Raw genomic sequence first — 19,352 nt, 5'->3', positions numbered from 1 at the left:
ATGGGAACTCTTTGTGAAATCATTTCACATTTATTATTATCATAATACTTCTCCTTATTGAGGATTCTCTGATGTTTACCAATCTTGGATTTGTAACTCAATGTCTTTCCACATTAATTTCATTTATAAGATTTCTCTCCAAGGTGGATTCTCTGATGTGCAGCTGGAAAGGACCTCAGTGTGAAATCCCTTCCTTACTGACTACATTCAAAATGTTTCTCTCTAGTGTGGGTTCTTTAATGTTCAACAAGATTTCACTTCTGTAACTGGAAACTGAATGGATGCCCATCAACTGGAGAATGGCTGAATAAATTGTGGTATATGAATATTATGGAATATTACTGTTCTGTAAGAAATGACCAACAGGATGATTTCAGAAAGGTCTGGGGAGACTTACATGAACTGATGCTGAGTGAAATGAGCAGAACCAGGAGATCATTACATACTTCAACAACAATACTATATGATGATCAATTTTGATGGATGTGGCCGTCTTCAACAATGAGATAAACCAAATCAGTTCCAATACAGCAGTAATGAACTGAACCAGTTACACCCATCAAAAGAACTCTGGGAGATGACTATGAATTCCCAACTACATAGAATTCCCAACCCCTCTTTTTTTGTCCGCCTGCATTTTTGATTTCTTTCACAGGCTAATTGTACACTATTTCAAAGTCTGATACTTTTTGTACAAAATAACTGTTTGGACATACATACATATATTGTACTTAATTTATACTTTAACATATGTAACATGTATTGGTCAACCTGCCATGGTGGGGGGGGGGAGAAGGAGGGGAAAATTTGGAACAAAAGACTTGGCAATTGTCAGTACTGTAAAATTAACCATGCATAGATCTTGTAAATAAAAATCTATAGTAATAATAAAAAAAGATTTCATTTCTGTGCAAAAGCATTTCCACACTGAATACTTTCAAAAGAGTCCAATGTAATAGCAAGACAGGCATGGTGTGTAAAAGCCTTTCCACATTGATTACATTCCAACGATTTCTCTCCCATGTGGAATTTCTGATGTCTGCTAAGATCTCCCTTGTATATGAAACACTTTTCACATTATTATCTGTATAAGGCTTTTCTCTTGTGTGGATTCTCTGATGTAAAGAAAGAATGACTCTCTTTATGAAAGCTTTTCCACATTGATTAAATTTACAAGGTTTTATCTCCAGTGTGAATTCTCTGATGTGTTGTAAGATTCGTCTTTCTGGTAAAAGTTTTCTCACATTGATTACATTTATAAGGTTTCTCTCCAGTGTGGATTCTCTGATGTTCTGTAAGCTGGTACTTAAGTCTGAAAGCCTTTCCACAATGATTACATTCATAAGGTTTCTCTCCAGTGTGGATTCTCTGATGTTCTGTAAGCTTGCACTTATGTCTGAAAGCCTTTCCACAATGATTACATTTAAAAGGTTTCTCTTCAGTGTGGATTCTCTGATGTACAGTAAGGCTGGAACTGTATGTGAAAGCCTCTCCACACTGATTACATTTATAACACTTTTCTCCTGTGTGGATTTTCTGATGTAAAGTAAGACTGGCTCTTTTTTTGAAAAACTTTCCACATTGATTACATTTAAAAGGTTTCTCTCCAGTGTGGATTCTCTGATGTAAAGCAAGACTCGCTCTTGTTATGTAAGCCTTTCCACATTGATTACACTTATAAGGCTTTTCTCCTGTGTGGATTCTCTGATGTTTTGTAAGCCTGTAATTATATATGAAAGCCTTTCCACAATGATTACATTTAAAACATTTCTCTTCAGTGTGGATTCTCTGATGTACAGTAAGATTGGAACTGTATGTGAAAGCCTCTCCACACTGATTACATTTATAACACTTTTCTCCTGTGTGGATTTTCTGATGTAAAAGAAGACTGATTCTTGTTATGAAAGCCTTTCCACATTGATTACATTTATAAGGTTTCTCTCCAGTGTGGATTCTCTGATGTTGTGCTAGAACATAATTGAACCTGAAAGCCTTTCCACATTGATTACATTTAAAAGGTTTTTGTCCTGTGTGGATTCCCTGGTGTAAAATAAGACTCTCTCTCTTTCTGAAAGCCTTTTCACACTGACTGCATTTATAAGGCTTTTCTCCTGTGTGGATTCTCTGATGTTCTGTAAGCCTGCAATTACGTATGAAAGCCTTTCCACATTGATAACATTTAAAAGGTTTCTCTCCAGTGTGGAGTTTCTGATGTCTGCTAAGATCTCCCTTGCACGTGAAAGCCTTTCCACATTGATTACATTGATAAGGTTTTTCTCCAGTGTGGATTTCCTGGTGTAAAGCAAGACTGCTTCTCTTTACGAAAGCCTCTCCACATTGATTACATTTATAAGGCTTTTCTCCTGTGTGGTTTCTCTGATGTAAAGTAAGACTGGCTCTCCTTTTGAAAAACTTTCCACATTGATTACATTTAAAAGGTTTCTCTCCAGTATGGTTTCTTTCGTGTAAAGCACGACTGGTACTGTATGTGAAAGCCTTTCCACATTGATTACATTCGTATGGCTTTTCTCCTGTGTGGATTCTCTGATGTACAGCAAGATCTGCACTCTTTATGAAAGCCTTTCCACACTGATTACATTTATAAGGTTTTTCTCCTGTGTGGATTCTCTGATGTTCTACAAGCATGTAATTTCTTATGAAAGCCTTTCCACAGTGATTACATTTAAAAGGTTTCTCTCCAGTGTGGATTCTCTGATGTACAGTAAGACTGGAACTCTGTGTGAAAGTCTCTCCACATTGATTACATTTATAAGGCTTTTCTCCTGTGTGGATTCTCTGGTGTACAGCAAGATCTGCACTCTTTATGAAAGCCTTTCCACACTGATTACATTTATGAGGTTTTTCTCCAGTGTGGATTCTCTGATGTTCTGCTAGAACATAATTGAACCTGAAAGCCTTTCCACATTGATTACATTTAAAAGGTTTTTCTCCAGTGTGGATTTTCTGATGTAAAACAAGACTGGCTCTAGTTATAAAAGTCTTTCCACAATAAACACATTTATAAGGCTTTTCTCCTGTGTGGATTCTCTGATGTTCTACAAGCATGTAATTTCTTATAAAAGCCTTTCCACATTGATTACATTTAAAAGGTTTCTCTCCAGTGTGGCTTTTCTGATGTCTGCTAAGATCTCCCTTCCATATGAAAGTCTTTCCACAATGATTACATTTAAAAGGTTTTTCTTCAGTGTGGATTTTCTGATGTAAAACAAGACTGGCTCTCCTTATAAAAGCCTTTCCACAATAAATACATTTATAAGGCTTTTCTCCTGTGTGGATTCTCTGATGTTCTACAAGCATGTAATTTCTTATGAAAGCCTTTCCACAGTGATTACATTTAAAAGGTTTCTCTCCAGTGTGGATTTTCTGATGTCTGCTAAGATCTGCCTTCCATATGAAAGTCTTTCCACAATGATTACAATTAAAAGGTTTTTTTCCAGTCTGGGTTCTGTGCTTACTAAGAGTAGAACTAGATGTAAAAGTGTTTCCACAGTAATCATTTTCAAAAGGATTCTCGCCAGTGTGGAATCCCTCAGGTACAACTAGAAAAAATTGCTGTGTGAAGATTTTCCAACCTTCATCATATTTATAAAACTCTCCAGGAGTTGATTGACATTCACTATATTCATCAGGTTGTTTTTTTATTTTAATTACCTGCTGAGTAATGAGCTTAGAGGGCTGACACAAAGCCTTTCCATCTTGACTATCCACACAAAACATTTCCCCATTATCATTTTTCTGATGTCTATTAGGGTCTGAACTCTTGCTGAAGGCCAATTCCCATTGATGATCTGGATTCATTTGGACTTCAGCAGGCTTCTCCTGGGAACGAAAAAGCTCTACCTGCTCAGGAAAATATTTCTGATATTCACTATCCAGAAGCCAGTTCTTCCCAGAATTCATTTTCTCATACTGATTGAGGAAACAAAATTGACTGAATCTCTTTCTACTTTCATCCAATTCACAGTCAGTCTTTGGATTATCTACTTGGATGTTAGAGGCATGGAAAGTCAAGGCACAGGGACCATCCATCATGAATCTTTGCAGGTCACATTCTTCCACAAAAAGTCCCAGGTTTCTATTCATCTCATTCCTTTCCAAATTGGGCTCCACATCTGAAGAAAATGAACAATCAAACACAAAGGCACAGAAAGGGATATACAGACAATTAAAAGCAAAAGCAATGACGACTTAAGATTTAGGTAGCTCATGCCCTTCTCCTTACTAACCTCAGTAGAAGAAAACTTTATGGATACATTCTTGTAGCAAAAACTGGCACTTATCAGACGTTTTCTCTATAAGGAGAAGAGACCTACAGGATGTGGAAGTGACCAAGGAGATGGGCACAGCAGAGTACTGGCCATTGAACAGAAGGGGCAGAAATAGGCCAAGATAACAGCCAGATTCAATATCAGATTAAAGTGATTATCCAAAGGAGCAATGTTTATTTCTAACATGGAGGCAACAGGGTTTGCAACATTTCAGCTGAAAATGACTGGGCAGCTTTCAGACATTTTTCATACAGTATCGCACTTACTCATCTGGGACAAAACACTTGAAAATATCCAAACTGATTTGATGCAAATGGTAGGGAAATTCAAATGCTATCAAACAAAACCTCAGAACTCTACAGAGTCTATACATAAGTTACTTCAATCATTGAAAAAGCCAACATTTAACTCCTCCAACCGCTAAGTGCAAAAAAAACTTGAGAGAGATCCAGAATTCTGGGCTCAGGAAGAGGCCACATAAAATTCAGTTTGATGCTGACTGCTTTAACAATGCCTAAAAGCTATTTATGGGCCAAAGACCCATAAGCTGAACTTCTCAGTGCTGATAGAGCCACATTGATGAGTGATACCAACAGGATCCTGGAGAGATGGGCTGAATACTTCTGTAGCAGTCTTAGATTATGGGTATTACCACCTCACGCATACTATAAAGTCTCAGATCACAGAAAAAGATAATGAACAATGTTGGAAGGGATGAGGAGAAAGTGAGATGCTAATACGCTGCTGATCCTCATATCCACCCATCATGCAGAGTAATTTGGCATTAGGTCCAAAGAGATATAAAACTATGCATATCCTATGATTCAGCAGTAACACACTGAGTCTGAATACCAAAGAAATCATAAATGAGGAAACAGCATAAACAAGTGCAAAAATATGTGTAAAACCTTTTTTTGTGTGACACAAAAATAGGAAAATAAATAGGATAGATGCCCATCAATTGAGAAATGGCTAAAGAAACAGAAAGGGTCTCAAGAAAACAACTCCTCGGGGACTTCTGGACAAGATGGTGGAGAGGAGGCACACAGATGCTTGAGCTCCACATTTTCTCTCAGAATTTACTTCATGACAAGCTCGGAATTAATGCATGACCAGAAAAAAACCTCACAAATAATTACCAACAGAAGACAACCTTGAAATTCGCCAGAAAAGGTCTGTTTTTGCTCGGGGGAGGGGAGGAACAGACTGGGTGCAGACTGAGGGCAAGTAGCGAGATAGAGGCAGGCAGCTCAGACTGCTCAGACCCAGAGAGGAAAGAGGTGCGATTTCTGCTCTTTCGGTGGGACGACCTTTACCCCAGTATAGATATTCCTTCTTGACATCAAGCCAGAATCAGCAGAGAAGGTGTAAAAACACTGGAGGTAAAGAATAAAATCCCTGAAAGCTGATGTCTCTCAGGACTTGGCCACCCCCACCCCCACCTGGAGTGACTCAGCCCATTCTTAGAGTGCAGACGCAGCGCAGCCATTGCTGTCTTGTTAGTACCTCGATGCTGTCCCCTGCAGTCTGTAGAGGAAGCCCGGCAACACCATCTAGCCCCCCCCCAAAAAAAAAAAACAGACCAATTGTTTCTCTTGTCAGTTTGTTTTCTTTGATTCTGCTCTGACAAAATGAACAAAAAATGTAAAAGGGCTCTAACCACTAATAGCTTCTATATGGATAAGGAGCAGACTTCAAACCCTGAGGAGACTAAAAACAGACTGTCTCCAGAGGAATCCCCTAAAAGGGGATATGATCTGCTCAATACACAAAACTCTTATAGAGGAAATCAAAAAGGCTCTCACAAGAGAGCTAGAAGAGAAATTGGAAAAGGAAAGGGAAGCTTGGCAAGAAAGTCTGGAGAAGTCATCCCACGCATTTAAAGACAGAGTGCATAAAGAAAACAAATCACTGAAAAACAAAATTAGTGAATTGGAAAAGGTAAACAACTCCAAGGAAAATAGGATTAGTGAGTTGGAAAAAGAAAATAATTCTCTAAAAAATAAAACTGATGAAATGGAAAAAAAAATTCCATAGGAAAAAAAACTCACTTAAAAACTCAATTGGACAATTACAAAAAGATATGAAAAAGTGAGTGAAGAAAATACATCATTGAAAATCAGAATTGAACAAGAATAATTGGACTCCCTGAAAAAGATGAGGAAAAAAAGAGCCTGGACACTATTTTTCAGAAACAGAGGGTAAAATAGACATTGAAAAAAATTCATCGATCACCTACCGAAAGGGACCCTAAAATCAAAACACCAAGAAATATAGTGGTGAAGTTCAAGAACCATTAGACAAAGGAAAAAATTATTGGAAGCTGCTAGAAAAAATCAATTCAGATATGGAGGAGCAACAATAAGGATGACCCAGGATCTTGCAGCATCCATGTTAAAGGAGTGAAGGGCCTGGAATAAATTATTCCGAAAGGCTAAGGAACTTGGTATGTAGCCAAAAATAACTTACCCAGCAAAACCAGGGAAGAAGATGGATATTTAACAAAATAAATGAATTCCATCTATTCTTGATGAAAAAATCGGATCTACACAAAAATTTTGATCCTCAAATACAGAACTCAAGAGATTTCTAAAAAGGTAAAAAAAAAAAAAAAAATCTTGAGAACTATATTTCTTCCATAAAGCTATATAAAGAACACATGTATATTTTGTTCTAGAAACTAGAGGTGGAAAGAAAATTATACCATAAAAAAGGGTAAAGTGGTGGTACTACATATCATGAAGAGGCAAAGGTAACCTATTATATCTGAGAGAAAGAAAGGAGGGGGATGAACATAGTGTATATCAATAGACATATTCGATTTGTGGTGAAACTCCCTCCACTTCATTGAAAAGTGGGAGGAAAAAAGTGAAAAGGGAAGGAGTAAAGTAAGGGGAAGGGAATTCAGAAATTGTGAGGAAAAGGGGTAAAATAGGGGGAGGAACTTTAAGGTGGGGGAGGGATACTAAAAAGGGAGGGCTGTGAAAAGCAAGTGGTGTTCACAAGTTTAATACTGGGTAGGGGGTAAGAGGGAAGGAAAGAGGAAAAGCATAAGCAGGGGTTAACAGGATGACAAGCAATATAGAATTAGTCATTTTAACCATAAATGTGAATGGGGGTAAACGCCCCCATAAAGAGGAAGCAGATAGCAGACTGGATTAAAAGCCAGAATCCTACAGTATGTTGTTTATAGGAAACACACCTGAAACAGGGTGATACATAAAGAATAAAGGTAAAAGGTTGGAGCAGAATCTACTATGCTTCAGGTGAAGTCAAAAAAACACGGGTAGCCATCCTCATCTCAGATCAAACAAAAGCAAAAATTGATCTAATTAAAAGAGATAAGGGTATTATATCTTGCTAAAGGGTAGCATAGATGATGAAGCAGTATCAATATTAAACATATATGCACCAAGTGGTGCAGCATCTAAATTCTTAAAGGAGAAATTAAGAGAGCTGCAAGAAGAAATAGACAGCAAAACTATAATAGTGGGAGAGCTCATCCTTGCACTCTCATAATTAGATAAATCAAACCACAAAATAAATAAGAAAGAAGCCAAAGAGGTAAATAGAATACTAGAAAAGTTTGATATGATAGATCTTTGGAAAAAGCTAAATGGAGATAGAAAGGAGTACACTTTCTTCTCAGCAGTTCATGGAACCTACACAAAAATTGATCATATACTAGGACATAAAAACCTCAAAATCAAATGCAGTAAAATAGTAAATGCATCCTTTTCAGACTAAGATGCAATGAAAATTACATTCAATAAAAAGCTAGGGGAAGATAGACCAAAAAATAATTGGAAACTAAATAATCTTATACAAAAGAATGATTGGGTAAAACAGCAAATCATAGACATAATTAATAACTTCACTCAAGAAAATGACAATAATGAGACATCATACCAAAATGTGTGGGATACAGCCAAAGCAGTAATAAGGGGAAATTTTATAACTCTACAGGCCTACTTGCATAAAATAGAGAAAGAGAAGGTCAATGAATTGGGCTTACAACTAAAAATGCTATAAAAGGAACAAATTAAAAACCCCCAGACAAACAGGAAACTTGAAATTCTAAAAATAAAAGGAGAGATTAATAAAATTGAAAGTAATAAAACTATTGAATTAATTAAGAAAACTAAGAGTTGGTTCTATGAAAAAAATCAACAAAATAGACAAACCCTTAGTAAATATGATTTAAAAAAGGAAAGAGGAAAAGCAAATTGTTAGTCTTAAAAATGAAAAGGGAGAACTCGCCACTAATGAAGAGGAAATTAGAACAATAATTAGGAGTTACTTTGCCCAACTTTATGCCAATAAATTCGATAACTTAAATGAAATGGAAGAATACCTTAAAAAATATAGCTGGCCCAGATTAAAATAGGAAGAAGTAAATAGTCTAAACAGTTCCATTGCAGAAAAAGAAATAGAACAAACTATTAACCAACTCCCTAAGAAAAAATCCCCAGGACCAGATGGATTTACATGTAAATTCTACCAAACATTTAAAGAACAATTAACTCCAATGCTATATAAACTATTTGAAAAAATAGGGATTGAAGGAGTCCTACCAAATTCCTTTTATGACACAGACATGGTACTGATACCCAAACCAGGTAGGTTGAAAACAGAGAAAGAAAATTATAGACCAATCTCCCTAATGAATATTGACGCTAAAATCTTAAATAAAATATTAGCAAAAAGACTATGGAAAATCATCCTCAGGATAATACACTATGACCAAGTGGGATTTATAACAGGAATGCAGGGCTGGTTCAATATTAAGAAAACTATTAGCATAACTGACTCTATCAATAACCAAATTAACAAAAAACATATAATCATCTCAATAGATGCAGAAAAAGCATTTGATAAAATCCAACATCCATTCCTACTAAAAACGCTTGAGAGTATAGGAATAAATGGACTATTCCTTAAAATAATCAGTAGCATATATTTAAAACTGTCAGTAAATATCATATGTAATGGCAATAAACTGGAACCTTTCCCAGTAAGTTCAGGAGTAAAACAAGGTTGCCCACTATCACCATTACTATTCAATATTATAGTAAAAATGCTAGCTTTAAGTATAGAAGCCGAGAAAGAGATTAAAGGAATTAAGGTAGATAATGAGGAAACGAAACTATCACTCTTTGCAGATGACATGATGGTATACTTAGAGAACCGCAAAGATTCTGCTAAAAAGCTATTAGAAATAATTCATAACTTTAGCAAAGTTGCAGAATACAAAATAAATCCACATAAATCCTCAGCATTTTTATACATTACCAACAAAATCAAGAGATACAAAGAGAAATTCCATTCAAAAGAACTGTTGATAGTATAAAATATTTGGAAATCCATCTACCAAAGGAAAGTCAGGAATTATATGAGCAAAATTATAAAACATTTGCCACAAAAATAAAGTCAGATTTAAATAATTGGAAAAACATTAAATGCTCTTGGATAGGCTGAGCGAATATAATAAAGATGACAATACTCCCTAAACTAATCTATTTAGTGCTATACCAATCAGACTCCCAAGAAACTATTTTAATGACCTAGAAAAAATAACAACAAAATTCATATGGAAGAACAAAAGGTTGAGAATTCCAAGGGAATTAATGAAAACAAAATCAAATGAAGGTGGCCTAGCTGTATCTGATCTAAAGCTATACTATAAAGCAGCATTCACCAAAACCATTTGGTATTGGCTAAGAAATAGACTAAAGAATAAAGAATAAAGAAGATCCAACTCACTCCCAGTTGATCAATGATGGACAGAAATAACTACACCCAGAGAAGGAACACTGGGAAGTGAATGTAAATTGTTAGCACTACTATCTATCTACCCAGGTTAGTTATACCTTCGGAATCTAATACTTAATGTGCAACAAGAAAATAGTATTTACACACATATATTGTATCTAGGTTTTATTGTAACACATGTAAAATGTATGGGATTGCCTGTCATCGGGGGGAGGGAATGGAGGGAGGGGGGGATAATTTGGAAAAATGAATACAAGGGATAATATTATAAAAAAAAATTACTCATGCATATATACTGTGAAAAAAAAAATCTAAAAAAAAAAAAAAAAAAGAAATAGACTAGTTGATCAGTGGAATAGGTTAGGTTCACAGGACAAAATAGTGAATAAAAATAGCAATCTAGTGTTTAACAAACCCAAAGATCCCAAATCTTGGGATAAGAATTCATTATTTGACAAAAACTGCTGGGATAACTGGAAATTAGTATGGCAGAAAGTAGGTATGGACCCACACTTAACACCACATACTAAGATAAGATCAAAATGGGTCCATGATTTAGGCATAAAGAACAAGATCATAAATAAATTAGAGGAATATAGGATAGTTTACCTCTCAGACTTGTGGAAGAGGAAAGAATTTGTGACCAAAGGAGAACTAGAGATCATTATTGACCACAAAAGAGAAGATTTTGATTACATCAAATTAAAAAGCTTTTGTACAAACAAAGCTAATACAAACAAGATTAGAAGGGAAGTAACAAATTGGGAAAACATTTTTACAGTTAAAGGTTCTGATAAAGGCCTCATCTCAAAAATATACAGAGAATTGACTCTAATTTATAAGAAATCAAGCCATTCTCCAATTGACAAATGGTCAAAGGATATCAATAGACAATTTTCAGATGAAGAAATTGAAACTATTTCCGCTCATATGAAAGAGTGTTCCAAATCACTATTGATCAGAGAAATGCAAATTAAGACAACTCTGAGATACCACTACACACCTGTCAGATTAGCTAATATGACAGGAAAAAATAATGATGAATGTTGGGGGAGATGTGGGAAAACTGGGACACTGATGCATTGTTGGTGGAATTGTGAAAGAATCCAACCTTTCTGGAGAGCAATCTGGAATTATGCCCAAAAAGGTATCAAACTGTGCATACCCTTTAATCCAGTAGTGCTACTACTGGGCTTATATCCCAAGGAAATACGAAAGAAGGGAAAGGGACCTGTATGTGCCAAAATGTTTGTGGCAGCCCTTTTTGTAGTGGCTAGAAACTGGAAAATTTTCAACTGGAGAATGGTTGGGTAAATTGTGGTGTATGAATGTTATGGAATATTATTGTTCTGTAAGAAATGACCAGCAGGGTGAATACAGAGAAACTTGGAGAGACTTACATCAACTGATGCTGAGTGAAATGAGCAGAACTAGGAGAACATTATATGCATTTTTTGTTTTTCTTCCCAGGTTATTTTTACCTTCCAAATCCTATTATTCCTTTGCAACAGCAACAACAACAACAAATTCGGTTCTGCACACATATAATGTATCTGGGATATACTATAACATATTTAATATATATGGGAATGCTTGCCATCTAGGGGAGGGGAGTGGAGGGAAGCAGGGAAAATTCTGAACAGAAGGGAGTACAAGGGATAATGCTGTAAAAAATTACCTATGCATATGTACTGTCAAAAAATGTTATAATTATAAAATTAATAAAAAAAAAAAAAAAAAGAAAAAAGAAAACAACTCCTCTTAAAAATAGATTTGGTAAGATGGAAAAAGAAGAAAGAACTCCTTAAAAACCAGCACTGGTGAAATGGAAAAGAGAACAACTCCCTAAGAAAATAGAATGCTTGAAATGGGAAAAAAATATCCAATGAACAGAACAAATCATTTAACAGAACAATTCGCCAAATTAAAAAGGAGATAAAAAATGCTAAGAGAAGGAAGAAATTCACTAAAAGTAGAACTGAACAAATGGAAGAGAATAACTCAATAAGACATTAAGAATCAGTGAAAGGAAAATCATGTTTTTCCTGACAATGAACCCTAATCATGTGAGTCATCTCTGGCTTCAGCTGTTGAAATGGATGTGAATATTCAATTTTAAAAAGGTACAAGGTCATTCTGGAGAGCAATTTGGAACTTTGACCAAAAAGTTATCAAACTGTGCATACCCTTTGATCCAGCAGTGCTCCTATTGGGCTTATATCACAAAGAAAAACTAAAGAAGGGAAAGGGACCTGGATGTGCCAAAATATTTGTGGCAGCCCTTATTGTAGTGGCTAGAAATGGTTGGGTAAATTATGGTATATGAATGTTATGGAATATTATTGTTCTGTAAGAAATGAACAACAGGATGAATACAGAGAGGCTTGGAGAGACTTACATCAACTGATGCTTAGTGAAATGAGCAGAACCAGGAGATCATTATACACTTCAACAACAATACTGTATGAGGATGTATTCTAATTGAAGTGGATATCTTCAACATAGAGAAGATCTAATCCAGTTCCAATTGACCAATGATGAACAGAATCAGCTACACCCAGAGAAGGAACACTTGGAAATGAGTGTAATCTGTTTGCACTATTGTCTTTCTACCCAGGTTATTTTTACCTTCTGAATCCAATTCTTACCATGCAACCAGAAACTCAGTTTTATATACATATATTATATCTAGGATATACTGTAACACATGTAACATGTATGACTGCCTATCACCTAGGGGAGGGGGTAGAGGGAGAGAGGGGAAAATTCAGAAAAGAAGTACAAGGGATAATGCTGTAAAAAAAAAAGTACCGATGCATATGTAATGTCAAAAAAATTATAATTATAAAATTAATTTTAAAATAAAATGAAATAAAATAAAAAAGGTACAAGGTAAGAACAAAATAGATGGAGAGTTGGAGTACCCAGAGGACCTAGCACCTAAAGCTGAGATGCACCAGAATATGCATCCATTCTGTCTTGCTTCTGCTTTTTTGGCCTGACAACTAAAACCAAGAAAAGACAGGAAATGGTCCTTACCCAGGGATAGCAGATTCTGGACATTTTCCAGCATGACCTCCTTGTACAGCTCCTTCTGAGAAGGGTCCAAGAGACCCCACTCCTCCTCAGTGAAGACCACCACCACATCCTTGAAGGTCACCAATTCCTAAAAGGCACAAGGTTTTGAGGTGAGACTCCAGAAACTATCTAATCAACTTTTATCAACAAAGAGGAGAAAGCTGAACCAGAGTTGGGATTTCTCTTTGAAAACAAATCATGTGACTGTCACAGCCAACACTTTACAACTAGACATTAAGGGCCCAATGGGATACTGAGAATAGGTTTTCTGCTTGAAACAAGAATCACAATGGAATAGTAAAAGCTTGTAAAGGTTTCTTAATGTACAATGCTTGTCCTCATGTAAGGAGGAAAAATGTTGGTGACACATCAGTAAGAGAATGTGTGTAAGAGAGAGAAGGGGAGGGGAAATTCCTCCCCATCAGAAGTGTCATAAGTGACATATTAAGGAAATTCTATGAAGAGTTTGGGGGAAGTTGACAAGGACTTTATATTCTGAGTCAACAAAACCTGAAAATGGATCACTGAGAAAAGAAGAAACAAACAAAATAAAAACTGATAAAATTTTCTGAAAGTCTAAAATACTCTTATCTCAATGAAAGCAAGAGTAATACCCTAGAGATATATTACTCCCAATATGTCCCCGATGGAGTAGGATGAGACTGCTTGCAGCCAAATGCAGCAGCATTCTCTACTCTCACACTGAAAGGCTGAGATGACACTGGGCAGGATGGGTCATGGTCAGAAACTTCTGATGTCCTTATTTTATGATTGCCTTCACTTGTTTGTGGAATGGATTCAGTCATTTCAATACTGAATTATTGCACAAGAAAAGCAACTCTGTGGGGAAAGGAGAATTTCCTTCTTGACTTCAAATGTCCTATTTTATTAGTTGGGGTTGGAGATGGAGCAAATGCATAAGAATGACATTTATAGATTTTCTCTGAAAAAGAAGGTTTCAACATCATGTAAGAATTCCAGAATCCTGGGGATCAGGAATCAAGAGGAGTGACAAGGCAGGTGATGGCTATTATGCGAGAGAGTGTCCACATCTGCAAATCCTTGGACAGGCTGGAAGGCACTATCTGTTTTCAAACCTATTAAATATAGAAAATGTGCTTGAGAAATGCACTTGGCAAGTGATGCTTTTTCATTCTAAACTGGAACTGGAACTTTGAAAGTTCCAGCAGAAGACAGGATTGGCTTTCTCAGAAGTTCTCTTTATTGGGAGCAATTCTCTTCGTTGCAAATAAAAATCCTTTTTTTTTTTTCTCATTTTGATTTTCTTGAAAACATCTAACTCATATACTTCTCATGGATATGTAGCTTTTAGCTTAATTTCTGTCTAGTACTATATTTTTGAGCAATTGAATAAAACCTCATTTGAGCCGAGACTTAACTGAGTAACTTCCATGTCTGGTTGAACTGGAGAATTTTCCTAAACCACTTCATTACATTCTATAGACACTGAGTGATGGCTCTGAAGATTTTTAAGACCTGGCCTAGAAAGAAGGCTAAAGACCAAAGAACATGCTAAAGGCTAAAGAACTTCCTACAAAAAAAAAAAGAATTTATATTGGCCTTAGTTCATATCCTAAAGAAAGCTGTTTGTATTACTTTTAGTTTCAAAGCTAAATAGATCTAACTGCATAAATAAATTAGTAAACATTTTTAATAAATATTTTAATAAGTATAATAATATAATTCTTCATTTTTCAATATCTTCATTAGAAGAGGGTTTGCTTTCCTAAGTACACCATTAGAACAGATTTAAGGAATTATTTTTCAGTGACCATTTAGCAGAAAAGAATCATTAGAATCATAATCCTATACATTCTATTCACTTGTCAGCAATCAAATCAAATTCATTCAGGTGAAAGCAGACCTGGAATTGTAACAATGAAAACCATGTAACCTCTTAGTGATATGACACTGTAGGCTGAATGCACTCAGATTACAGAACAGGTCATTCTGATCCAAACTATATTGCCTTACTGTCCAATTTTTAGAGTATTTTTCATTAAGGATGATCTACATAGGGAAGGCCAAACACACCCCAGCATCCTCCGAGGAGAACACATGGGACTTTCAATGAAACCTCATAATCTAGTTTATGAAAAAGTCAGTTCCATAAAACTAGATTTACACTGAGGGATGGCATGTCTTCCAGAATCTCAATTTTCCCAAGAACCATTTCTATTAGTAGACACCAGTCTAAGTTAAAGTTTGAATTTGGCCATGAGAAAGACTGGAGGGAGAGGAGGCGGCTGTGGCCTTAGGACCCAGGCAAAAGGGGTCTCTCTCAGAAAGGTCTTTGCTCACACAAGTCACAAGCGTCTTTTCTGGCTTCCACAGGGTCCATGTTTTTGAGCAAACTTTACCTGGGTCTTTTCTTGCCTGCAGAAGATGTGAGAACAAGCACCCCTTTTCCTTGACATAACTGTCTTCTAGAAATGAATCCTGTGCTTGCACTCCCCAGGTAGGTCTGAGCCTAAAGCTCAGAGAGGTCAGGGGACCGACCTGTGTTCTCCCTGACTCCCCCTCACAGAACCAGAAGAGGCCTTGGGGGTCCCCTTCATGCCATGACTCCTGCTTCCCTCAGCTCTCAGCCCACCCAGAGGCCCTGCTGACTGGGGAGACTTCTCAGTGGCACCAACCCTCACCATGCCTCCCAGTGCTGCTGTCTGGCCACCTTTAGGTCACCCCCTCCCAATCTGCTTCCTCCTTCAACTGGGGGACACACCAAGTGCCCTCCCGTCCCCCAACACATCCCACTGAGGCTCTCAGCCAGCAAATGGAGCTTTCCTGAATGTTCAAGCAAAAATGAGTAAGTCCACTAGAGTCTACCCGGGCTGTGCTCAATGTTAACACTCTCAGTGGCCCCTTCATTATGTCCCTTCTGCCAATGCCTTCAAGAATCCTCATGCACTCACTTCCAGGGCCTACTCTGCCTAATAAACACCTTCCTAACCCTAAGAGCACAGACCCACATCTCTGTTCTTTTCTGAACAAGGGCCCTTCCCCTCCCCCTGTGCCCTGACTGGAGGCCATGGTAACCTGAGCCTGTGAGGAGATGGGTTAGATAACCAATGCTGGGTGTGAGCCTGGCTGCAAGACAAAACCTAGTCACCTCCAAGGAGCCTGGGGTGGGGCTCAGGAGGAGAGACTGAGTCCCTGTCATCTGCTGAAGTAGGACACACACGTGTCCCTCAGCCGCCCATGGAAAGTGTCAGGCTCCTGAGGGGACAAATAAAGCCCAGGTCAGTGTCTGGTGGATCCCGAGCTCCCTTACCCTGGGCGTGCCCAGCACGGGCCCTGAAGATTCTCTCAAGGGGATCACAGAACATCATGTTTCCATGGCTCCTGGCAGATGCCACAGAAGCAGCGCCCAAAGCCAGGCCAGGCTTCCCCCACCTTCCTCCCCTCCTCCTCCTGGACCAGGGACCCTGGGCCCTGGCTGAGCCTCGCCCAGGCCCCTCCATCCCCTAACTCTGGCATCCAGGGCCTTCTGTCCTCCTGGAAATGTCCTCCCTCCTCCCCTGGGCCTCCCCGCCTCCTTCCCATCTCAGCTTCTGCAGAACAGAGACTTTCCTGGTCCCCAAAGTGGTGGCGCCTTCCCTCTGGGAGCGCCTCCCCTCCCCCCTCCCCCTGTAGATCTGCTAGGGACACAGCTGATGAGATGTTTGTACCAAACCGGGCTGTTAGCTCAGGGAGGGCAGGGACCATGTTTTATCCTTCCTTTGCCTCCCCAGGAGGTTGGCACAGTGCTTGGCACCCGCGGCCGTCCTCAATGCTCACTGACAGGTCGAGAGACTGGCAAAGGAGAGGGACTCAGAGCGCCCTGGGGGCAGCCGTGTGACTGAGGGGGCAGGAAATGGGCAGTGCCAGGGGGACATGCTAGGGAGCCCTGCCTCTGACAGGAGGAGGAAGGTCCCTGGGCTCTCTCAGACACCCCTCCCACCCCCCACCTGATGCTGCTCAGCTCCGGGGAGGGACTGCACTCACCTGGCACGAGGGGCTCCGGAGGCTGCCAAGGGCCATCTGCCTGGTTCCGGCCTTGGGTGCTCTGCCCGCCGGGCTGGGGAGGGAGAGGGAGCTCAGACAGGGAGGACGGGGCCTGAGGCTCCTCTGCCCGGGAGGATGCGGAGCTGCCCACAGTGAGGGACAGACGGAGCTCTGGGGGCGGGGACAGCGGGGAGCGGCTGCTCCCCAGGAGGAGGCAGGAAAATCTGAGAGAAGCAGGCAGGTGGAGGCTCAGAGGAGGCAGAGCTCTCCCGCGGGGGGCAGGGAGACCCTCCCAGAAGCCTCCACTGGACACCAAGGTTTCCCGCACTCTGGGAGGAGGAGCAGCCCTGGGAGCACCAGCCCTGTGGGGTCAAGGGCGAGCGGGGCTCAGTGGGGGAGGGATCAGTTGGACTTCCCAAGAAACACTCAGCAGCCCACTGAGTTATAGCGAGGCACCTGCCCCTCCCCCACCTCACCCCACACAGGTGAAATCACTGAGGGCTAAGCTCTCCCCCCTCCCCCCGCAGCCACACCCACTTGCACTCAGGTACACTCCCCCACGCGCATGCACGCAGCTCAGTTACACCCCCCACTCACAGCTACTGCACTTTTGCAGAAATTCTCCACGCGCGCCCCTCTCTCGCACGCGCCCCTACACTCGGAACCTGCACATGCGTAAGAGCTTTGCAAACTCTGCAACAAGACCGGCCGCAACTGGTCCCGAAGGGGAGGAGCCTCAAGAAGGAAAAGGGAAGTCCCGGGCGGCGCCTGCGCACACATGCTCCCTCCCCTCCTCCTTCCCCCTCTCCCAGCTCAGAAAGAACAGAAATAAACCCGGGGCCCAGGAAGCAGCGCATGCGCCGTAGGGTGCCTGTTCCCAAACATTTGGGGAGGAGCCGGGGATGGTGTGTGGGGTTCGGTACAAGAAAGAGACCCGGATGCGATCGGAAATTCCGGCGGGAAAAGTGGGTGTGGAGGTTTCGTGTTAGATCGTTTGCAGAATTTCAAATGGGGGCGCGGTCCCCCTTCTCCCGGGAGGGGCCGCTGGGCACGGAACCTGCGCCCTTCCTCCACCCCCCTTCTCTGAGGGGGGCAGGGGGACCCCGCCCACGCTCAGCCCTCTCAGGCCCCGCTGCGGGCTCCGTGCAGTTTCTGTACAGTTTCTGTACCTGGACGTTTCCCCCGCGGGACAGCTGCAGGTTCCTCCGTCCCTTGGAGGGAAGTGAGCCTCGCACGAAGCTGCCCGCCTGACACAGGGTCTCTGCCCCCTTTAAGAGGCTCCTTCGGCCCCGTGGAGAAGGTGACAAGAAGCGCCCGTGGCTTTCCCTTCTCCCGCCCGCGCCGGTGCTTTTAAGGCAGAGTCCGTTCCTCTCCACGGAGGGTCCGAGAGGAAGAGGCTGCCTTGGGCCCCGCTGCCGGGGAAGCTCCGGGGGCCGGGGGGTTTCTGGTTCTCTGCAGCTTTTCCGCAAAGGCCGATTCCGAAGCCCATCCGGCCCATCCGGGTCCTCAGCGGGTCCGGCCGCGCTGCGGAACCGGGAGGATCCGGAGCTTTCTTCCCATGGCCGAAGCTCGTCCTCGAGCCCTCCTCCCGGGCCTGGGGGGGGCCGGACCCCACCCCGAGTTCCTCGAGAACACAGGGCTGAGGCCTTCTCCTAGGCCGGAGGCCCTGAGCCCAGACTGGGCGATGGAGGAGCATGTCCCTGAGCCTGGAACTAACGCGATTTCTCCAGCTTGAACCCTGGGCTGGATGAGTTTTAGAATTCTTACAAGATGCTAAGGCAATTATCTAATTAAGTTTGGTACTTAACAGTTCTCTAGTCCACCAACGTACTTAGTACTAATTAGCGTTCCACAAGCTCCACACCTTTAAAAGAACATTCATAAGCCACCAGGAGGTGCTAGGGGACATTCACAAGCCAGACAGGACAAGCCCACTCTCCTATGAGGAGACAGATTCATTCCATCTTCCCCCTTTGTGCTGGCTGGAGACATTTGGAGGGAGCTCTCGGAACCAAGGAGAGAAATAGGCCTCTAAGGAGGCTAACAGGGCCGAAGGAAGGAGACAAGATTTGGAAAGAGAAAATAAAGATTTGAGCTTTAATCCCTGGCTGCATTTGAGGTGATTATTGAACTGAAGTGAAAGGAAGGCTGCCTCCAGAAGCCCCCCAAGAATCCTGCTCCCAGAGGAGATTATCTTTTAGAGAAGAG

General features: G+C 40.7%; 1 protein-coding gene across 1 annotated transcript; it reads right to left on the bottom strand.

The window, feature by feature from the left end:
* Positions 1–940: 940 nt before the first annotated feature.
* On the bottom strand, positions 941–17,907 carry LOC141565014 (uncharacterized). The gene is made up of 4 exons (XM_074307974.1): positions 17,742–17,907; positions 17,145–17,217; positions 13,101–13,227; positions 941–4,133 (listed from the first exon to the last, which is right to left on the bottom strand). Exons 2-4 carry the CDS (start codon positions 17,178–17,180, stop codon positions 1,171–1,173), a joined length of 3,126 nt encoding a protein of 1,041 aa, XP_074164075.1. The 5' UTR covers positions 17,181–17,217; positions 17,742–17,907; the 3' UTR covers positions 941–1,170.
* Between the last annotated feature and the right edge of the window lie 1,445 nt (positions 17,908–19,352).

This window comes from Sminthopsis crassicaudata, chromosome 3, assembly GCF_048593235.1.
Source record: "Sminthopsis crassicaudata isolate SCR6 chromosome 3, ASM4859323v1, whole genome shotgun sequence".
NCBI lineage: Eukaryota > Metazoa > Chordata > Mammalia > Dasyuromorphia > Dasyuridae > Sminthopsis > Sminthopsis crassicaudata.
This window is presented reverse-complemented; position numbering and strand designations above follow the sequence as displayed.

Coding starts and splice junctions, on each gene's coding strand:
- LOC141565014 (XM_074307974.1), bottom strand. CDS start 17,180: ATGGCCCTTGGCAGCCTCCGGAGCCCCTCGTGCCAG. Junction 13,228..17,144: donor TCCGGAGCCCCTCGTGCCAG/GTGAGTGCAGTC, acceptor TGTGCCTTTTAG/GAATTGGTGACCTTCAAGGA. Junction 4,134..13,100: donor CCAGAATCTGCTATCCCTGG/GTAAGGACCATT, acceptor CATTTTCTTCAG/ATGTGGAGCCCAATTTGGAA.